Source organism: Macaca fascicularis, chromosome 4 (genome assembly GCF_037993035.2).
Source record: "Macaca fascicularis isolate 582-1 chromosome 4, T2T-MFA8v1.1".
Classification (NCBI taxonomy): Eukaryota; Metazoa; Chordata; class Mammalia; order Primates; family Cercopithecidae; genus Macaca; species Macaca fascicularis.
This window is the reverse complement of record NC_088378.1, coordinates 110,458,932-110,480,264: the sequence shown is the minus strand read 5'-3', so window position 1 is coordinate 110,480,264 and position 21,333 is coordinate 110,458,932. Positions and strand designations below refer to the sequence as shown.

Sequence of the window (21,333 nt, the reverse complement as noted above, 5' to 3'; positions counted from 1 at the left end):
GTGAAACCGTGTCTCTACTAAAAAAAAAAAAAAAAAAAAAAAAAAAAAAAAAATTTGCCGGGCCTGGTGGCGGGCACCTGTGGTCCCAGCTACTCGGGAGGCTAAGGCAGGAGAATGGCGTGAACCCCGGGAGGAGGAGCTTACAGTGAGCCAAGATCGTGCCACTGCACTCCAGCACAGGTGACAGAGCAAGACTCCGTCAAAAAAAAAAAAAAAAAAAAAAAGAAAGAAAAAAAGAGAGAAATAAAATTGGTCACTGAGATAGGAGAAACATCAACAACTTACTCTTTTTGAAGCAGACATAGAAAATTATTCAAGAAGATAGAGTGTATTCACTAAAGTGCTTAGAACAATGAAGAAAAAAAATTGGCTTTGTCAACATGAAGGTTACATGGAGTGACCATCGTCTCACATTGTCAGAAACTGTCTTACAGTTTCTGTTTGTACATGTTGTCCCACGGTCATAACTAACAACTCTTTATTTTTAAATATTTATTAGTTTAAATGATAAAACTCTCTACTCACAGGTGACATTAACAAAAGCTGTGTCAGTTATGAGAACATGGATACCAGATTGGATTAGATTGAATAATAACAGGTAACAAAATCAAAACCTCATATGTGGCAAACTTTTGACATGTTGGCATTTAAGAGTAACAGAATCAAAGTAATATAAGATCTTGAGAGGTGCTGTGTTGCAGCTGAGAAATTTTAAAGCCTTTTTCCTTTTTTTTTTTTTTTTTTTTTTTGGAAATGGTCCAGCAGAGAGAAAAAGATGGATAATACAAGAAAATAAAGGTGATCCTGAAGAAGAGAAGTCCTTGAAATTGTGAAAAGGGATGGAGTCTAGGGGTTGGTGGAGGGGTTGACTTTGGACAGAATTGGGTCAAGTCCTTCAAGTAGCAAGAGGAATAAACTATTTGTCTTAAAACTTGTCCTTCAGATTTGGGACCATTCTATTCTAAACTTCTCCTAAAAGCAACTTATCATGCCATGAGTATCCACAGTTTTCAAATGGAAGTTTCCAGCTATGCTGAACTCTTTGGACTTTTTTAGAATTATTCTGTTTCTGGTAATTACAGAATCAATATTTCTAGTTATTATTTAGTCAATTATATATATGAATCATTTTGTATAGTATTATTGCGTTGTTTCAAATGATAGTTATGAAAATTTCACAAAGCTTTTTCTAAAAAAAAAGAAAAAATACTAGATCATTTCTTCTTAGCCTTTTGGCTATCAAGTGTAAAATAACTAGATCAATTTTTCTTTTAGCTTAAATTTGGGCAAATTTCATTAGCATTGTGTTTTATTACAGCCATGATAATCAGTCATTAATGATTAGTTCCCTTACAAATAAATATATCTGACAGGAATATCTAGGAATTTACATCTCAGTGGTTCCTAGAAGTATTCTGCTAGTGAATCTGTGGATATGGACTTAATGTATTCATTTTTATTGACATGTGGTGATCAATGAGGCTTTAACAATTAAAGCAACCTGCAAGGTCATAACAGAGAGTATACCAAAGCAGCAGATAACCAACAACTATAGAGAATGTCAATTTGGGGAGAGACTGACGTATATAAGCTAAATGATATACAGACCGCATTATTCTATGTGCGCTCTAGTCAATTAACTGTGAAGACCCTTTTGAAAGTGTGCCATACTTCCTAATTACAATGCTTTGAAACTTAAGTTTGCTATTGTATTGATTTAACTTGAAGCTTGCTACCTTCAATATGCTCTCATTATATATCTGAAAAGGCCATATAACAAAAAGATATTTGTCTATTCTTTTTGAGAAGATTTGATGTAAACAAAAGTATATTATTCATTGTAACCCTGATAATACACAACTGAAGGAAACGAATATGGGCTTGACGTTTGATTCTGAAGTCACCTCAATGAACATAGAATGAGAAAGCACGTGAAAGCAATTATTATGTATGTCAGGCCTCTGAGCCCAAGCCAAGCCATCGCATCCCCTGTGACTTGCACGTATATGCCCAGATGGCCTGAAGTAACCGAAGAATCACAAAAGAAGTGCAAATGCCCTGCCTCGCCTTAACTGATGACATTCCACCACAAAAGAAGTGAAAATGGCCGGTCCTTGCCTGAAGCGATGATATTATCTTGTGAAATTCCTCTTCCTGGCTCATCCTGGCTCAAAAAGCTCCCCCACTGAGCACCTTGTAACCCCCACTCCTGCCCACCAGAGAACAACCCCCCTTTGACTGTAATTTTCCTTTACCTACCCAAATCTTATAAAACGGCCCCACCCTTATCTCCCTTCCCTGACTCTCTTTTCGGACTCAGCCTGTCTGTACCCAGGTGAAATAAACAGCCATGTTGCTCACACAAAGCCTGTTTGGTGGTCTCTTCACACGGACACGCATGACAATGTATACTTCAGAATTCCTTTTCACAAATAAGTTTTCATTAATAGAAGAAACTTAAGAAGTAACACTTAATGAAGTAGGATATATTATTTTCAAACTGGGAAAGGAATTTGATAGTGTTTATAAAATGACTTGAATTAAGCATTAATTTTCTGAAATAATAATGATTATTCTAAATGTTTCTCAAAAGCGAGTTTACCTCTCATAACACAACTGACTTTCCAAATTTGAATTTTCTGACATTTTTTGATTCAGTATACTAATTACCCTATGGTGATCTACAAGAAACATTTTAAAGACTTAAATTCAGAGTATCATATATCTAGCATTTCAAAATGCACTCAACTGGATCGTAATACAAGTTAATAAGAATTAAAATTTATCATTCAATAATTGCCTTCAATATTGCAAGTTTCTCTTAAGATAACCATAATCTTTATTTTTATATTTATACTGAAATATCTTATAGGAAGGTTTTCTAAAAATATGATTAATATAACCATGTTTTATTTTTTAGCAAGGATATTTTTTCATCTCTGTTTTCTCATATGAAATACTAAAATTATAAACTGTCCACTTTCAGTTTGTTTTCAATATTTTATATTAGCATAACAGACAGTTCACCTCTTGGCAAAGATAAGAGAAAAATGAGGCAAGCTAGAATTAAAGCTGAATCAAGTGAATCCTATGCAGCAGAAAGATATAAGTAGAAATTTTAACTGTAAGTCATTTATACTAGAACTTCTCTTATCAGGTTAGAGTAAATAAATCATCAAAAACAAGACATATTTCAGGTAAAATTAAAGGACATGAGTAACTAGTGGATACCTGTTGAAGCCTATACCTATGATATGCTAATCTTTGTTTCCATAAGTTGTTGAGCCTCTAAAGGACATACATTTGTATGACTCAGTAGATGTCACTAAATTGCCATGATCCAGTTCTTACTAAAAGCATGCATTGGCAGAAAGAAGCCAATTATACTTTATGATCTTGTCTATTTCTAGCCTATATTATCTTGCTTTAAAAAGTGCTTTCAAAATATATTTTGAAATTATTTTTTCTGAAAGAATAAGACTCAGGTCTTTGACTTGTGTACACTTTGAATTTTTATATTCTGGATATATGATAAAATATCTGGATACAATAGCTTCCCAGTAATTCCACGTAAATGCAGCTGCTATGTGCTTCTTTTTGTTAACATCTGCCCTTTTTGATCAAAATCCAACCAAAAATACTCTCAAAACTCTTGAGGTACAGATGACTTCTAGACTGACATCAGCTGCATAATTTCAGCTGAACTTCCATAGAATAATAACAAATATCTTTTTCTAAAGAGAAAAAACCCCCAAAACTCTGACATTAAATGGATGCATCAAGTAAAACCAAAACTACTCTATGCTCCTCTGAGTTGACTAGCAGTGTTGATAATAGCAGTATATTTTATTAGATTAATTTCAGTAATTTTGTAATAGGTAATATGTTTTCAAGTAAAATGATGGGAAATGTCCTACTTTTAAATCTATAATTATTTTAATTTGTCTTTAAAAATAGCCCGTAAAAGGTGATTGGTAACCAATTTATCAGAGCACTGGAATAAATTGAATTAAAAATTACAGGCCAGGTGCAGTGGCTCAGGCCTGTAATCCCAGCACTTTGGGAGGCCAAGGTGGGTGGATCACTTGAGGTCAGGAGTTCGACACCAGCCTGGCCAACATGGTGAAACCCTGTCTCTACTAAAATTACAAAAATTAGCCGAGCATGGTGGCAGGCATCTGTAATCCCAGCTACTCCGGAGGTTGAAGAAGGAGAATTGCTTAAACCACAGAGGTGGAGGTTTCAGTGAGCCGAGGTAGCACCACTGCATTCCAGCCTGGGTGATAGAGTAGGATTCTTTTTTGAAACACTGTCTCAAAAAAGAAAAAAAAAAAAACTTAAACATGGTTAATGTCTATTCTAATTAACTGGCCTATGTAGGTTACATTTTAAAATCCTCTTTTCCCAAGTTAAATGATGAAATTTCACTCCTACTCTATCTTTTGTGTTAAAGGAATATATACCACTTGGAAAGGAAGAGAAAAATAGGTTTATGTTACAGGAACATTTCCTTGGTTGAGTAATTATGTAAAATGAAAATTAATTGTTCATTTTTTATTTTGTTCAAGTTAAAGTAAAATCAGTATTCCATGGTCATTTTTTTCTTGATACTACTGACAGGGGTTAATTAAAAGATTAATGGGATAATGTACACATTTCAATAAAAAAAAATTATTTTTGGGAAAGTGGCTAAATAGATAATTTTTGTTTGTTTGTTTCCACTTCACTGATTTTCCAGCACTCTGAGCCAAAGTGTTCCTGCTCTAATTGACACATGTCCTATTCTTGGTTTCATTCTTAATATCTTCCAAATGAAGTGAAAAACTTGGATGCTTGCTTACTGTAGTGATAATGTTTCCATTGTCTTTGTTCCAATTGTTACAAAATTAGTGGTTTCTTTCAGACTGTTCTGTGTTTTGAATGCACAATTTGCTGCATTTTTATAATATTTTCTACCACTCAAACACATAAGAAGGTATATGATGTGACGATAAAACAATTTTTCATTCCTAGGCATTATGCACTAGTACGCTGGGTGAATCCTGGAGTAGTTTAAGTAATAGAGAGTAGAAAGAGGCAATTATTTATAACATGTAATCTGACATGGCATGCATTCTGATGAAGTTATAATTATTTAATAGATAAATAGCATATATATCAGTACATACTTTATAAGCAATGCAATAAATCACTTAAAACCAAGAATAAAAGAAATATGAACACTTTGGTTCCAATTCAACTACTAAGTGTTATAAATTGTGTTTACTGATTTTTTGTTTTTACCCTAAAGATTGACAGTTATCATATTTTCCCTTATAGAAATAATTCTCATCTTGTTTTTTCCACATTGTTTTAGCTGATGTACTCTTCCTCGTGGGTGTAAACCTAGAAAACCTTTTCCAGCTTCCCTTGTCATGAAGTGTCCCCATGTGACTAATCTCTAGCCAACAGAATGCAGAAAGGGGTGGTATTTGCCACTTCTAGTCCTTCCCCATTAAGCCTTTCACCCGTCCTTCAGCATACTGACTGGTGGAGACTCATGTTCTCAGCAGAATATACGTGGAACACTTCAACTAATACAATTTGAGTAAGGTTAAATAAATGAACTTTTCACAAAGATGTGGTCAGAGAATAGAAAAGCCACAAAGGATAGTACAGAATACCAGGACCACAACATAGTTGCTCTGACACTACCTCTACATCTAAAGACTAGAGGAAGAGAGAAGTTATCAGAACAGAGTAGACAGCCATTTGCCAGGAGCAAAGACCTTGACTTCAGGGAGAGAACCAGCCCATGGGACACAACACAAGGTCAAAGGAATACACATTCAGGCTTTACCCTCCGGCCTCCCTATTTTTTTGCTATGAGGAAAGGATCTGTTCCAGATCTTTCTCCTTGGCTTGAAGGTGGCTGTCTTCTGTCTTCATGGTGTCTACCTTCTGTCTGGGTCTCTCTCTGTGTCCTAATTTCCTCTTTTTATAAGAACACCAGTTATATTTTGTTAAGGCCCACCCTGATGAATCCATTTTAACATGATTACCTCTGTAATGACTCTGTAGCCATAAGCATATGTTCTGAGCTGCTGAGGGTTAACACTTCAATGCATAAATTTTGTGAAAACCCAATTTATTCCATAAAAGAGCCCACTAATTTAATCCACACAGGTAAGTCTCAGAGGACCAGTGTAGAAAGAAACGGGAAACGAGCTGTAGAGTGGATCTGGAGAAGTCCAGACACTTAGCGCCTATTGTGTACTGTAGATTAGCCTACCCTATTAAGGAAAGTGAGTATTCCTTAGATTATTTATCTGATCTCTTAAATATCCTCCAGTAAGACTCTATTGCATGCGATGTAGTTCACAGTTCTTACTATGGCATTTGATGACCTGTACAACCTTACTACTATTGCATTTTCATACCCGATTCTCATTCCCTCCTACCTAAATGATCTCAAATTATTTCCTTCCTCTCTTCTTTTGATACCAGTACTTAGTTAAGGAACACCCTTCTCCTATTATCATCTAACAAATTAATATAATGACATTCAGGCTTTGTATCTAGTTCTATATCACTTGAGAAAATATCTGCCAATGTGTGGATTTCATTGGTACATGTCAGTCTTCTAAAGTGACACGTCATTTACTGTTTATATAAATCATATGCCCTTTTTCAAAATGCTTTGCAATTTATTGCATATCTAATGCAATGATTTATTGTATCCAATGCATATGGATGACTGTACATAAACAAAACTGGTAAATTATTATCTCAAGGATAACTAAAGATGTTCTTATTTGTTCTAGGTTATTTGGCTTTGCAGAGTTTGTAGAATAGGAGCCACCTGCTCCCAAAGAGTCAAACCAGTAAATTCTCCATGAGATAGTTTTATAACTGACAGAGTGTTTGCGAATTACTTACAAATTAGGATTTTGACTCAGAGCTTAAATGTAAGGCAACAAATAAAGGAATTTTTTTAAGTTAATGGCAGTATTTTTAATTGGTAGACATTTAGAAAAATCTAAAATCCCGTAGTCGAGGAGGTCATAAAAGCCTAACTTAACTCTATCTTTTTTTTTTTTTTTTTTTTTGGAGATGGAGTCTCGCTCTGTCACCCGGGCTGGAGTGCAGTGGCCAGATCTCATCTCACTGCAAGCTCCGCCTCCCGGGTTTACACCATTCTCCTGCCTCAGTCTCCCGAGTAGCTGGGATTACAGGCATGTGCCACCATGCCTGGCTAATTATGTACTTTTTTTTTTTCTTTTTTGAGTTGGAGTCTCGCTCTGTCGCCCAGGCTGGAGTGCAGTGGCCTTATCTCGGCTCACTGCAAGCTCCGCCTCCCGGGTTCACGCCATTCTCCTGCCTCAGCCTCCCGAGTAGCTGGGACTACAGGCGCCCGCCACCTCGCCCGGCTAGTGTTTTTTTTTTGTTTGTTTTTTGTTTTGTATTTTTTAGTAGAGTTGGGGTTTCACCGTGTTAGCCAGGATGGTCTCGATCTCCTGACCTCGTGATCTGCTCGCCTCAGCCTCCCAAAGTGCTGGGATTACAGGCTTGAGCCACCGCGCCCGGTCTTAACTCTATATTTTAATGCCAAATTCTACCCTTCTTTAAGGATAAGGTAGAAGTTAAGCAGTGACTTTAAATAGAAAAAAAAGAAACAAAAACCCAAAAAACCACTTGTTATTAAAACCAAACTCAATTATTATATTAATATAATTATGCTTTAGTATATAATTATAATGTAATATATATTATAGTGTAATATATGCAATGATTACAAGTAGTGTATAGTATATTAATAACTTAATACAATACACATGCATAATTATTATAACTACACCAACAGACACGAATAAAATATAACATCAGACTCTCACATTTGTGTTTTACAGAAAATACCTGTGCCACTATCTTCAGCTTCTCATCCCCTTCTACCTTAATGTTTTACCTGGCAGTGTTCAACAGTGGAGTGACAAATGCTCACCCATTTGCATTTTGCTTCATGACATACTCTATGCTATTTTTCCGCATTCTAACTTTACTGCTTTATCCCATTTTGACTGTCCCTTTCATTAAAATATGAGCACCAGCTATAGTTAATTTCTCACTAAAATAATTTTTAGTGTGTGTGCTTTTAGTATCTTTATTATGCCAAAGTATATTTCACCTGATTTTAAGCACTCCATATTTTCCTTCCTGCTTTTGTTATTTTAAGCAATCACACATTTCTTTTTTAAAAGGGCCGTCCTGCTCTGCAGAACAGCTTGTCTTTCCTTGTTCTCAAAAATAATGAGCCAGGTTACTTTTTCATAGAGCATATTTGTTCCGCTTTTTCTGAGAAAAAATCTTCATCATGGGCCTAGCACAATTTTGCTGTCCTTTTCCTTCACAGTTCTATACGAGTATGTAAGTCAAGACCCTTCTCCTATATTCATTTTCAAGAGGAAAGACTTATTTCAACAATAACAAAATAAAAGAGGGTAAAATTGGGGTGAATTGTATGCACACCATTTACCTTTACTTATAAGAATATGTTAATGGTCAAAACATTTTAGCTGCAACAATTCGTGAATTGTATTCAACTCACAATTTAGGGTTTTGACTTTCTTTCCCCAGGACTATGTTTTAAAGATACAGAAAAATAAAATTAATGGAGCTTCACTCTTGTACTTTATAGATGATAATCATGGAGAAAATATATTTCTATAAATTTTTTATTACTTCAAACACACCAAAAATCTGAGAAGAAATATTTCTGAGTTCAGATTATTTAGATCAGATATAGACAGGATATCAACTAATTTTTGATAAAAATAAAAAGCAACGGTGTATGCAAACTGAAACCAAATTGTAGTCATATAAAAGAAAGTGATTTTTTGGTTAAGTATTCTTAAAAGTGACATTTTGTAATAAGGATAGTGAAAAATATGTATTCTTGGGATTTAAAACATCTTATACATTTAATGTTTCTTTTAAAAGAGACTGATGTCTTGTTACTTTAACAATAGAAACTGTCCATGTTTAGTAGAAACAATGATCAGGTCAAGGGGCAGGAGATCTGGGTTCTAATCTTGCTCCTTTACTGACAACCAATGTGATAGAGAAAGTTGTCCAGCTTCTATGAGTCTCAGCTTTCAAATATGCAAAATGACTGCTACGGGCTGAATTGTGTTTCACTCAAAATTAACATGTTGATGTCTCAGCCATCAGTACCTGAGAATGTGACTATATTTGGAAATAGGGTCTTCAAAGAAGTAATAAGCTAAAATGAGGTCATCAGTGTAGGCTTTAATCCAATGCGTCTGGTGATCTTATTACAAGAGGAAATTAGTAGACACATACAAAGGATAGATGATGTGAAGACACAGATGTGAAGACACAGGGAGAATACAGCCATCTGCAAGCAAAAGGAGACCTCAAAAGATATCAAACCTGTTGTCATTTTAATCTCAGAATTGTGAGACTAAATTGTAATTGTGAGATAAAATTGCCTGTAGAATAGTGAGAAAATTAATTACCGTTGTTTGAGCCACCTTCTCTGTGATACTTTGTTATGGCAGCCCAGCAACCTAGTAAAATAGGCATTATAAGTTTTATGATGATTAGATGTAGTTATGTGTGTGTAAAGCATATGGTACACGGTAATTGTTTAGTGTGTGTTAATTAATATTGTTGTTTCTTCTGCTAGTATTTTTCCTGGACACATCATTGATAACTCTTATCTTTACCTGATCTTGAACATACAGCAGTTCTTTGCTGGTAAGGGGAAAACAGTAATTCAATTCATATTCCATATCCCTAGCATGGTTCATGGGACCTGTAACTTCACACTTTCAGATTTTGGAGTGAAAGCAGCCTTGAGATTGTGTCATTTTCTAGTTATGTCATTATCTGTACTTAATCTCCCTGTCTTTCAGTTTTGCATCTGAAAAATGTAGATAATTATAATTGTTTACAGGAATAAATTCATATATATAATACAATTAGTACTTGATATAAATTCTTGATGAAGAAACTGTAATTATGATTTTTTTAAAAAATAAACTTTTTTTACTCTTTTCCAACCATGCCTGAGGCCAGGACAGCTTCTGTGGGTTTGCCCTGTGTCTCTCCATGATACCAATCTGTCATTTTGCTTTATTCAGGAGTCCATCTATGTCTTTCATGATTTGATTCTTACCGCCACCCACAGCTCATGGACTTGCTTCCCTACAGATGATGGTCGTCCCTGCCCAGGGAAATTATTACCTCAGCTGAGATGGCATTTTCCAGAATGTACTGCCCTCAACATTTGTTATTTAGGAGATTAAAATGATGAAGAAAGATATTAAATTTGTGTCTGTGTTGTGACACTTTCAAGTATGGTGACACTAAACATTAAGAAAAAAAAGAAACAAGATGATTTATGAAATAGCATCTCAGAGTTCTTAAAATGCTCATGTTCATTTTGAGTATTTTGGTTGGGGGTAGATGTGATGAAGGCTTTCCTCAATTTATTTGATGATACATTATTTTTTGGTCAATTATCTGTAAGAATCTGTATTCTAGATAATATAATTTGGGTTGTTGTGGCCTAAAGAAGGTAGAACTTCCTTAAAACCTCTCATTTAACTTTTTTCCCAGTCTCTGTTTAGGACTCTCTCTCTTCCCCCCCCCCCCCCCCCCTTTATATTGGCTTTAAATAGATATTTCCTTTTACTGAATAATCTATTGCCAGAAAATAATTTAATCTACATACCAGCTTATGGCTGTGGTATGTGTTGTCAGCATCACTCAAGAAATAAAAAAGGTGGAGGGAGGCAAGGCACATAACAAAAAAGCATTACATCTGTATTAAAAATTAAAATTTACTAAAAATCAAATGAGAAAAAGGAGAAGTTTACTTATCAGATTGGCAAACTGATTTATTTCAGATGTTCATGAGCATTTGGGGATAGGGTGACCTTCAAACACAGCTTTGAAAATATTAATAATATACCTTAATTACTCGATCTGGATTGTGGTGGGCCATTTTAATTTCCTTCTTGATGCTTTTCTGGAAGTGCCACATTTTCTACACTGAATATAATTTACTTTGTTCATCAAAATAAATTACCAGTTAAGTTTATGTGTTAACAACTGCCGTATGAGAAAAATATGAGGCTTTTATGGATATTTTGTAAATCTCCTTATGCGAGTTCATTGGTAATATAATCCCGGCCAGGGGCGGTGGCTCACGCCTGTAATCCCAGCACTTTGGGAGGCCCAGGCGGGCGGATCACGAGGTCAGGAGATCGAGACCATCCTGTGAATGGTGAAACCCTGTCTCTACTAAAAATGCAAAAAAATTAGCCAGGTGTGGTAGTGGGCGCCTGTCGTCCCAGCTACTAAGGAGGCTGAGGTAGGAGAATGGCATGAACCTGGAAGGCGGAGCTTGCAGTGAGCTGAGATCGCGCCACTGCACTCCAGCCTGGGAGACAGAGCGAGACTCCGTCTCAAAAAAACAACAATAACAACAACAACAACAACAACAACAAATAATGATAATGTAATCCCTATATTATTTTCTCAGTACATTTTTTAGAATATATAGAAAAGCTTGACAGATACTAATGCATACACATGCACATGTTAATACTAATCAGTATAACCTCAATTTTGAAATGACAAGGACAATATTATGAGGAATAGTCTTTGCTACTTAATGAGATTAAGTGGAAAATAAATAATTATCTTACCTGATAAGCAGTGTATACTTTTGCCCGTCGTCCACTCTAATAGCAGTATTAATGCTTTTAAATTTTGCTTCACCAGGACAGTAAAAGTGGTACTGTTGGGGAAAAAAAGTTTGTCCTCAGTTTTTCAGCATAAAATTAATACCTCATATTTGCACTGGACTTTATAATTTATCAATATATTTTACATCACTTTGGAGAGACATGAAGTTTGAAACTTAAAGAGAAGTGATAACTGAAGGTTTACAACTAGTAAGTCCTATAATTAATATGCACAAATATATGAGTATTATATAGATACAAATACACATGCATATATGTGTACACACACACATCCAGATTATTTTCCAGTATTCTAAGGAACATGGTTGGGAAAGGCAACATTCTCTACTAGTAGAAAGCAAGTATTCTTGGAATCTTCCTTACATAACAGCAGTTGAGCAAGGCAAAGAGTAGTTAATACAATCTAGAGGACAATATTAATGTCACAGGAAGGGAAACTTTAAGATTGTGAAATCTAACCATTCATTCCAAGCTTTTGGAGATATCAGGGTGTCTGGCATTTGCAGAATTATTGCTAATGGCAACTAAGCTATGATCTACAGAGGAAAAATCATTTTCTATATCAGGTATGATTAACCAAGCATCCCCAGGAAATCCATGGATGTGCTACAGTGGCTTATTAAGCTTCTTAGCAAGCATGTGCCTACATGTATATTGATTATACCATGTCTATTCTTTCCCAGAGAGGGGTTTTAATGTTTTTATTGTATCTAAAAGTGATCTATAACCTGCATGTGTTAAGAAACTCACTTGCATTGTGTTTCATAACATGTGCCCCTAGCTGTATTTAAGTAGATATACCCAAATACTCTCACATGTAGTCCAAAGATAAATATAATGCTATATATTTTAACTTTTTATGATATTTGGCCATTGCAAAAGACTCCTTTCTTTTATAAGATTATTCATTGTCAGTTGACTTTAAAAACTCCAATAAGAAGCATTAGGAGGAATTACTGGAGACTTGTAGGATTGTAGGTTAAAATATTTTGTGAAATAATGTATTACTAAGACTAATGGATAGCCACTGCTTTCCCTATCAAATGGGAAAAAAAAATAATTCACAATAGGTTCAATGAAGATATTTAGGAACTATAAAACTAATTAGTGAAGAGAGGTATAGCATTTCTTTCCCTTTGGTTTTACGAAAAAGAAAGGATATATACTTACACGTCTATAATAATTACTGTTATTTACTTAGTTGCAGTAATTTGTCAGTCTCCATCTTAAGAAAATTTAAGGTTATTTAGTCTTCAGTTAGATGATCAGAGTTCAAATCCCAGCTCTATTACTTAGGAGTTTTGAGACTTCACATGTGTTTTGTGCTAAAATCTACTCACTTGTAAAATGGGGCAATACAAATTTGTGTGGTTTAAGTTGGTAAATGAATAAATATTGTGAAGTAAATATTACAAGTGGGCAAATAAGTCAGTCAAAGTAGAACACACAGAATTATACCTGGGACATAATCATATATGAAGGCTATGAGGTCTAGCTTTTTTTTGGCTCCTTCTCCCAGGCTGGAGTGCCATGGTACTACATGTTTATGTATTATGTTACTTCAGAAACATGGACATTTAAAGAAAATCAAACTAAGAGAATTTGCCTATTTAAATAATAAGGTATAACTCATTCATCCTTTCATGGAAATTCACAACATGTACACTTAAATCACATCATAAAAGAGATGGTAGACCAAATGCGGTTATTATGTTTCATATATTAGAATTATATGAGTTAATTACCTTATTGTGCTGAGTTATTGCAATGATAATTGGGATGACTTCCCTAAACCAGGTATTCAGAGCAGGGATATGAGACAATTTGTTAAGGTAGAATGATGTTGGGAAAAGAGTATGCACTTTCAAATCAAAGTTGGTTTCAAAATGTTATTAGCTGCATAATCTTGGACTTTTGAAAGGTTCTTATAATGCTTACCAAGTGCAAAGTCAGCAGTCTCAAACTTTTTGATCTCACAGTCCCTTTGCATTCATAATAATTATTGAGAACCCCAAGGAGTTTTTGTTAACTGGGTTGTGTCTATCAATATTTACACTGCTAAATATTCCAACAGACATTTTTAAGATACAAAAATACGTAATAAAATGATACATTAGCGATTAGAGCAAGGATATCATTGCATGTCATATAGCCTCTGGAAAACTCCAGTATAAACTTATGAGAGTAAAAGTGAATAAGGCAAATAACACCCCTTGCCTACAGAAAACTTATGAAAACAGGTTTCCTCTTCAGGACCCTCTAAAGAAATCTTGGGATTCCTTAGGGGTTCCCAGACTATACCTGCCCTTAAGGTTGTAAAAATGGTAACAATTATTATCATTGGGAAATTAAGAAATTGGGAAACTGCTCAATAAAGAAGTAGAAGAAAAGTTGAAAATAAGTAGAAAAAAAAGACAATGAATGTTAATTCAAATCATGTACTGTTTGAAATATTAATATCTAAATATCTATAAACTGATCTATCTGTATGAGTGTAAATTTTTCCCTGTATATTATATGAGCTTCTTAATGACTCTCTCTTGCCTTCTGAATGATATTCTAATTAGGTATATTTTCCAGAAAAAATTAGAGACATTTTGAGCAAAATACTCTGACAATTAAATTTTTTAAATTTATAAATATGTGATTAATGAAACCCAGTTAGCTTATTTTTTGAATAAGTTGTTAACTACTTTATATTATTATGAAATTTTATTTTTTTTGCTTAAAAAATACTTTGTTGTTGGTTCATATATATGTAGAAAGAAATTATAAAAGTAGAGGAAGAGACATCCTGGCTATCAGTATAAAATATAAAGTTTAAATTTTATTTTGAAAATAACCAATAAAGCACATAATTAGAACAACTTTGTATTTTTTTAAAAATTAAGTGAACTGAATAACTTACCTTTAAAGTACCATTTTCAATAAACAATTGAATAAAAAATCCATCTACTAAATTTGAGTCTTGTTTGACATAGAGCAGGAGTCCATAGGAGCTGAAGGTCTGAAATTCTAGGGAGATGTTATTTTGTGGATTTAAAACCACATTCTGAAATTCTAGATAGGAATCTCCGTAATAGCAAACACAACTGAAATCTGTGGAGTCAGAAAGAAAATACAATTTAGGTTGAAATAAATATTCAATACTTAGGTTTCACATTAACATAGCATATGTTTTCTCTAATGGCTCAGACATGACTCTTTCCTGCCTCTTTCAAGCCCAGGCACTTATTTCCTTTGGAATAGTCACAGAATTTGTGTCATGATTTCTTTGTATTTGATGGCTTCATGATGAAGTCTCATTGTAAGGCAAGGAAATCAAGATGATTACTCTTCAACACTGCTTTTACTTAGATTTTATGTTATACGTTAACAGAAAAGGGCACATTTTCTAAATGTGTACTTATTTCTTCTTTATATATACTATTGATACAAAATTATGATTAGTATTGTTAATAATTTGATTTGGGAGGTTTATGAGGGAATGCTAGAGATTAAGAAGCATAGAAATCGTTAACCTTTTGTATTAACACTCTAAATTATATGAGTTTCTTAACAACTCTCTCTTTTTCACCTGAATGATATTCTAATTAGCTGTAGATTTTCAGAAAAAAATGAAGACACTTTGAGCAAAATATTTCACGATTAAATTTCTTACATTTATAAATATGTGATTAATAAAACCAAGTTAGCTTATTTTTGAATAAGTTGTTAACTACTTTATGTTATTATTAAATCTTTTTTTTTTGCTTGATAAATACTGGATTGATTGTTCTTGGCTAATGATTCCTGAAACGATGGATTTGAATATCCCCTTTCTTCCAGTTCCTTTCTTTTGCTATTTTCATGACCTCCCCAACTCAAGCTGTCTTTCTCTTTTAAAACTTTCAAATTACGTTTTATTTATAACTACTAGAAAATATTATTTATAAAACCATGTGAGTTTTAGTTTGCTGTCTATCATAGGATAATAATCATTTTTGATTCCGTACTTTAAAACTTCAAGAAATTTTATATCCTATATGTGTTGTCTTTATTTTGAATTTTTAATGAAGCTTTAGAATTACTCATTTTGCTATGTTTTCAAACTTGTAACAATTTCTAAAGAAATAATCAGCTAAGTCTCAAATTAATTTTTTTCACTAGAAATAAGAAAGTTCAAAACACTGCCAGGAAACATTTGCACTTCATAGACATAAAAGCATGTGTATATGTGTGTGTGTTTGTGTGTGTGTTTAATCAAGGACTGAGTTCATTAGTGAAGGACAGCTTAATGACTGAAAAACTAACAATGTCCTTTCAATTTTGACATTCTAATTTTTTCGGTTGTTAAATGATAGGGACATATATTTTTTTCCCATGTAGAGTTTCAATGGTGATGTTAAAAGCATAATACAGTAACATTTTAAACAAGAAATTGTTTTAAAGATTTCTGGCATTTATTTTAACAAATTGAGAATAAAGTCATATATCAGTTTGATTTAACATTCAAATTGTGAAAGAGCATAAAATAATTTCAAATATTAACATTACAACAAGAACATACCCAATATTGACAAACAAAACAAAACAAAACAAAACTATCACATACAGGGGGTCTTCAAAAAGTTCACATAAAATATCTATTATTTAAAAACTATAGATGAATTTCACTCATCATAACATGTCTGAACAGAATCTATTTTGAGTTACTAAGAAGGATAAGACATCTGTTTAAAAGTAGCCCCTATCAGAACAACATGAATTCTGTTAAAATTGAAGCAAGAACAAATATCAAATTTATGATGAAGCCTGGGTGGAAGAATGGTAAAATCACTGATGCTTTACAAAAATGTATGTGGACAATGTCCCAAAGAAATTCACAGTTTACAAGTGAAAAACTTGTTTTAAGAAGAGACAAGACTATGTTGAAGATGAAGTCCTTAGTGGCTGGCCATCCATATCAATTTTCAAGATAAAAATTAATCATATTCATGCCCTAATTGAAGAGGACCAATAATTAACAGTAAAAACAATAGTCAACAGCACTGACATCTCAACTGATTCAGGTTACACAACTCTGAATGCAAAATTAAAGTTGAGCAAACTTTCCACTCAGCGGGTGTCAAAACTGTTGTGCCCAAATCAGCTGTAGACAGGAACAGAGCTTTCAATTGAAATTTTAAACAAATAAGAATAATATCTTGAAGTATGTCTTTAAAGAGTTGTAACAGGAGATGAAACATGGCTCCACTAGTATGATATTGAAGACAAAGCACAATCAAAGGAATGGCTATCAGGAGGTGAAATTGGTCCAATCAGAGCAAAAGTGGACCAGTTAAGATCAAACATCATTGATATGGTTTGGCTCTGTGTCCCCATCCAAATCTCATTTTATAGCTCCTACAATTCCCATGTGTTGTGGGAGGGACCCAATGGGATATGATTGCATCACAGAGAGGGTTTTTTCTGTTCTGTTCTTGCATGAGTGAATGGGTCTCATGAGATATGATGATTTTTAAAACAGGAGTTGCCTGCACAAGCTATCTCTGCCTGCTGCCATCCATGTAAGATGTGACTTGCTCCTCCTTTCCTTCCACCATGATTATGAAAAGATATCTGAAAATGTGAAATCGACTTTGGAACTGGGTAACAGGCAGAAGTTGGAGCAGTTTGGAGTGCTCAGAAGACAAGAAAATGTGGGAAAGTTTGGAACTCCCTAGAGACTTTTTGAATGGCTTTGACCAAAATGCTGATAATGATATGGACAATGAAATCTGGGCTGAGGTGGTCTAAGATGGAGATGAGGAACTTGTTGGGAACTGGAGCAAAGGTGACTCTTGTTATGTTTTAGAAAAGAGACTGGAGGTATTTTTCCCCTGCCCCAGAGATTGTAGAACTTTGTGCTTGAGAAACGTGATTTAGGATATCTGGCAGAAGAAATTTCTAAGAAACAAAACATTCAAGAGATGAATTGTGTGCTGTTAAAGGAATTCAGTTTTATAAGAAAAGCAGAGCACAAAATTTCAGAAAATTTGCGCCCTGACAATGCGATAGAAAAGAAATCTTTCTGAGGAGAAATTAAAGCCTGCTGCTGATCTTTGCATAAGTAATGAGAAGCTGAATGTTAATTCCCTAAGGTAACAGGGAAAATATCTCCAAGGGATGTCAGAGGCCTTCATGGCAGCCCCTCTCATTACAGGCCTCGAGGCCTAGAAGGAAAATGTGGTTTTGTGGGCCAGGCTAAGGTTCTGTCTGCTGTGTGCAGTCTAGGGATTTGATGCCCTATGGTCCAGCTGTTCCAGCCATGACTAAAAGGGACCAAGGTACAGCTTGAGCTGTTGCTTCAGAGGGTGGAAACCCCAAGCCTTGGAAGGTTCCATGTGGTGTTGAGCCTGCGGGTTCACAGAAGTCAACAATTGAAGTTTGGGAACCCCCGCCTAGATTTCAGAAGATATATGGAAACATCTGGATGCCCAAGCAGAAGTTTGCTGTAGGGGCAAGGTCCTCATGGAGAACATCTGCTAGGGCAGTGTAGAAGGGAAATGTGGGGTGGGAGCCCCAACACAGAGTCCCTACTGGGGCATCGCCTAGTGGAACTGTAAGAAGGCAACCATTCTCCAGACCTCAGAATGGTAGATCCACTGACAGCTTGCGCTGTGCACCTGGAAAAGCCACAGACACTCAACACCAGCCCATGAAGGCAACCAGGAGGGAGGTTGTACCCTGCAAAACCACAGTGGTGGAGCCGCCCAAGACAATGGGAACCCACCTCTTGCATCAGCGTGACTTGGATATGAGACATGGAGTCAAAGGAGATCATTTTAGAGCTTGAAGATTTGACTGCCCTGCTGGATTTCGGACTTGCATAGGACTTGTAGCCACTTGTTTTTTGCCAGTTTTTCCCATTTGGAATGGCTGTATTTACCCAATGCCTGTAGCCCCATTGTATCCATGAAGTAACTAACTTGCTTTTGCTTTTACAGGCTCATAGTGGGGAGGGACTTGCCTTGTCTCAAATGAGTCTTTGGACTGTGGACTTTTGAGTTAATGCTCAAATGAGTTGAGACTTTGGGAAACTATTGGGAAGACACAATTGGTTCTGAAATGTGAAGATATGAGTCTTGGGAGGGGCCAGGTGTGAAATGATAAGATTTGGCTCTGTGTCCTCACCCAAATCTCATCTTGTAGCTCTCATAATTCCCACATGTTGTAGGAGGGACCTGGTGAGAGATGATTGAATTCGGGGGCAGGTCTTTCCCGTGCTGTTCTTGTGATTATGAATGGGTCTTCCAAGATCTGATGGTTTTAAAAACCAGAGTTTCTCTGCAAAATCTCTCTCTTGGCCTGCTTCCATCTACATAATATGTGACTTGCTCCTCCTTGTCTTCTGCCATGATTATGAGTCCTCCCCAGCCATGTGGAACTGTAAGTCCAATAAAACTCTTTCTTTTGTAAACTGCCCAGTCTCAGTTATGACCTTATCAGTAGCATGAAAATGGACTAATAGAGTCATTAAAAAAGATTTCTGGGGGATACTCAAGACATTTTTCTTTTTGACTTTCTGGAGGGCCAAAGAAGGATAACATGTCCCTATTATTACAGTGTTTTAAGAAAGTTAGTCAAAGCTTTAGCAGAAAAAATGCCCAGGAAAGCTTCACCAGAGAGTACTATTCCACCATGACAATGCTCCTGCTTATTCTTCTCATGAAATTATGGGTAATTTGTGAGATTTTCAATAGAAAATCATTAGGCATTTACCTTACAGTTCTGATTTGCCTCTTTCTGACTTTTTTTTTTTTTCCTAATCTTTATTTTCCTTCAGTTAATAATGTAAAAAGGCTGCACTGACATGGGTAAAGTCCCAGACACTCATTTCCTTAGAGATGGACTAAATGGCTGGTATCATTGCTTGTAAAAGTGTGTTGACCTTGATGAGGTTTATGTTGAGAAATAAAGCTTATTTTTAAAATTTTTATCTAATACCATTTTTCACAACATTTTGAAGTCTTTCCATATTGTTTTATAGCTTTTAGGAAGAAATATAGCATCTAACTGACAACAACAAACTCAAAAACTCCTTAATATTATTAAGATATATATTTTATAGACTAATTTTTAAAAAATTCAGTGGCTTTTTCATTATGTGACTAATTATCTGTATGGAAACCCATATATGCACTCAATTGTAAAGTACTTGAGAGTATGTTGGGTTTATCATTCTATTGCAGTAACCTAGCACAATATATGATTCTGTTAAGCATCCGAAAGCACATACTATAGCTTGGATGTTTGTGCTCTCCAAATCTCACATTTAAATGTAATCCCCAGTGTTGGAGGTGGGGCCTAGTGGAAGGTGTTTGGATCATTGGGGATGATCCTTCATGAATGGCTTGGTGCCATCCTCACAGTAACGAGTGAGTTCTCACTCTGAGTTCACATGCGATATGGCTGTTTAAAAGAGTTTGGTACCTCCTCTCTCTCTGTCGTTTCCTCTTTTGCCATGTGATACCCTGCCTCCCCCTTCACCTCCACCATGATTCCTGAGGGCCTCACCAGAAGCGGAGCAGATGTTAGTGCTATGCTGATACAGCCTGCAGAACCGTGAACCAATTAATCCTTTTTCTTTTGTAAATTACCCAGCTTCAGGTATTTCTTGATAGCAATACAAAACAGACTAACATACTATCTAATAGAAAATATAATTGCTTTTGTTTAAATGTGCTTGGAAAATTATATAGTTAAATATAGATTTTAAAAAGTCAGGAAGATATTTTGCGTAGTGTTTTCAATCATATCTGCGGTGTTTTCTATTCAAATATGTAAGTACAGATTTTATTTTACACTTCCCTCAGCAAAAATTTTAAACAGATGAGAATAATGATTATAGCAAGCACAGAATAGCTTCGTGAAGAAAACATAAATACTGAGATTATTTTCAGTAATAATGGGCTAAAGTAAAATTATAATTCTATATATTTTTATTATCTAGAATTAAACAATAAATTTCTGCACTTAAGTTTTTACCTTCCTAAATAGAAGAAACTTTATCTGAATTGTATGGATTCATATTATGATTATGCCTATAATTTTTATGCTTTTGGTACAAATAACCAGAAATTGTAATTCCAGATAGTATCAGCCGTTAAAAAAATGAAATAGCTTAAATAAAAGGAAGTTCAAGAATAGGGTGGGTTTTCAGATGGATGCAAGTTTATGGAAAAGCTTTACTGACTTCTCATAAAAGACCTAGATTACTTCTGTCTCTCCACTCTGATATTCACAGGCTGAATTTTAATATGAGACTTGCTTTATACATGATTCCAATGTGATGGCCAGTCACTCCGTTTCCAAAACTGTCCTTCTGTCATAAGAGGAAGAAAGAACTTTCTCAAGTTAAAGAGAACGTTTTCTAGAAGGTAACTGGCTAGAACTGGGTGACCAATGAAGCCGTCTGCTGGAGATGAGGATAGGTTCAGCTCCCACTGAGAACAGTGGACTGGGGTTCATAATGTGCAAAATTGGTATTTGGTTAGGAGGAAAACCTCAACATCTAATTCCAGTATTTCTCTAGATT

At 35.0% G+C, this 21,333-nt stretch overlaps 1 protein-coding gene across 1 annotated transcript in view; it reads right to left on the bottom strand.

Annotated features, from left to right (window-relative positions):
* LOC135970468 (protein eyes shut homolog) overlaps positions 1-21,333 on the bottom strand; it is a 162,851-nt gene that overhangs the window by 124,463 nt on the left and 17,055 nt on the right. The window contains exons 2-3 of the mRNA XM_065543110.1: positions 14,683-14,873; positions 11,715-11,806 (exon numbers count right to left, since the gene is read on the bottom strand). Coding sequence (XP_065399182.1) covers positions 11,715-11,806; positions 14,683-14,873 — 283 coding nt within the window. The remainder of the gene's footprint in view (positions 1-11,714; positions 11,807-14,682; positions 14,874-21,333) is intronic.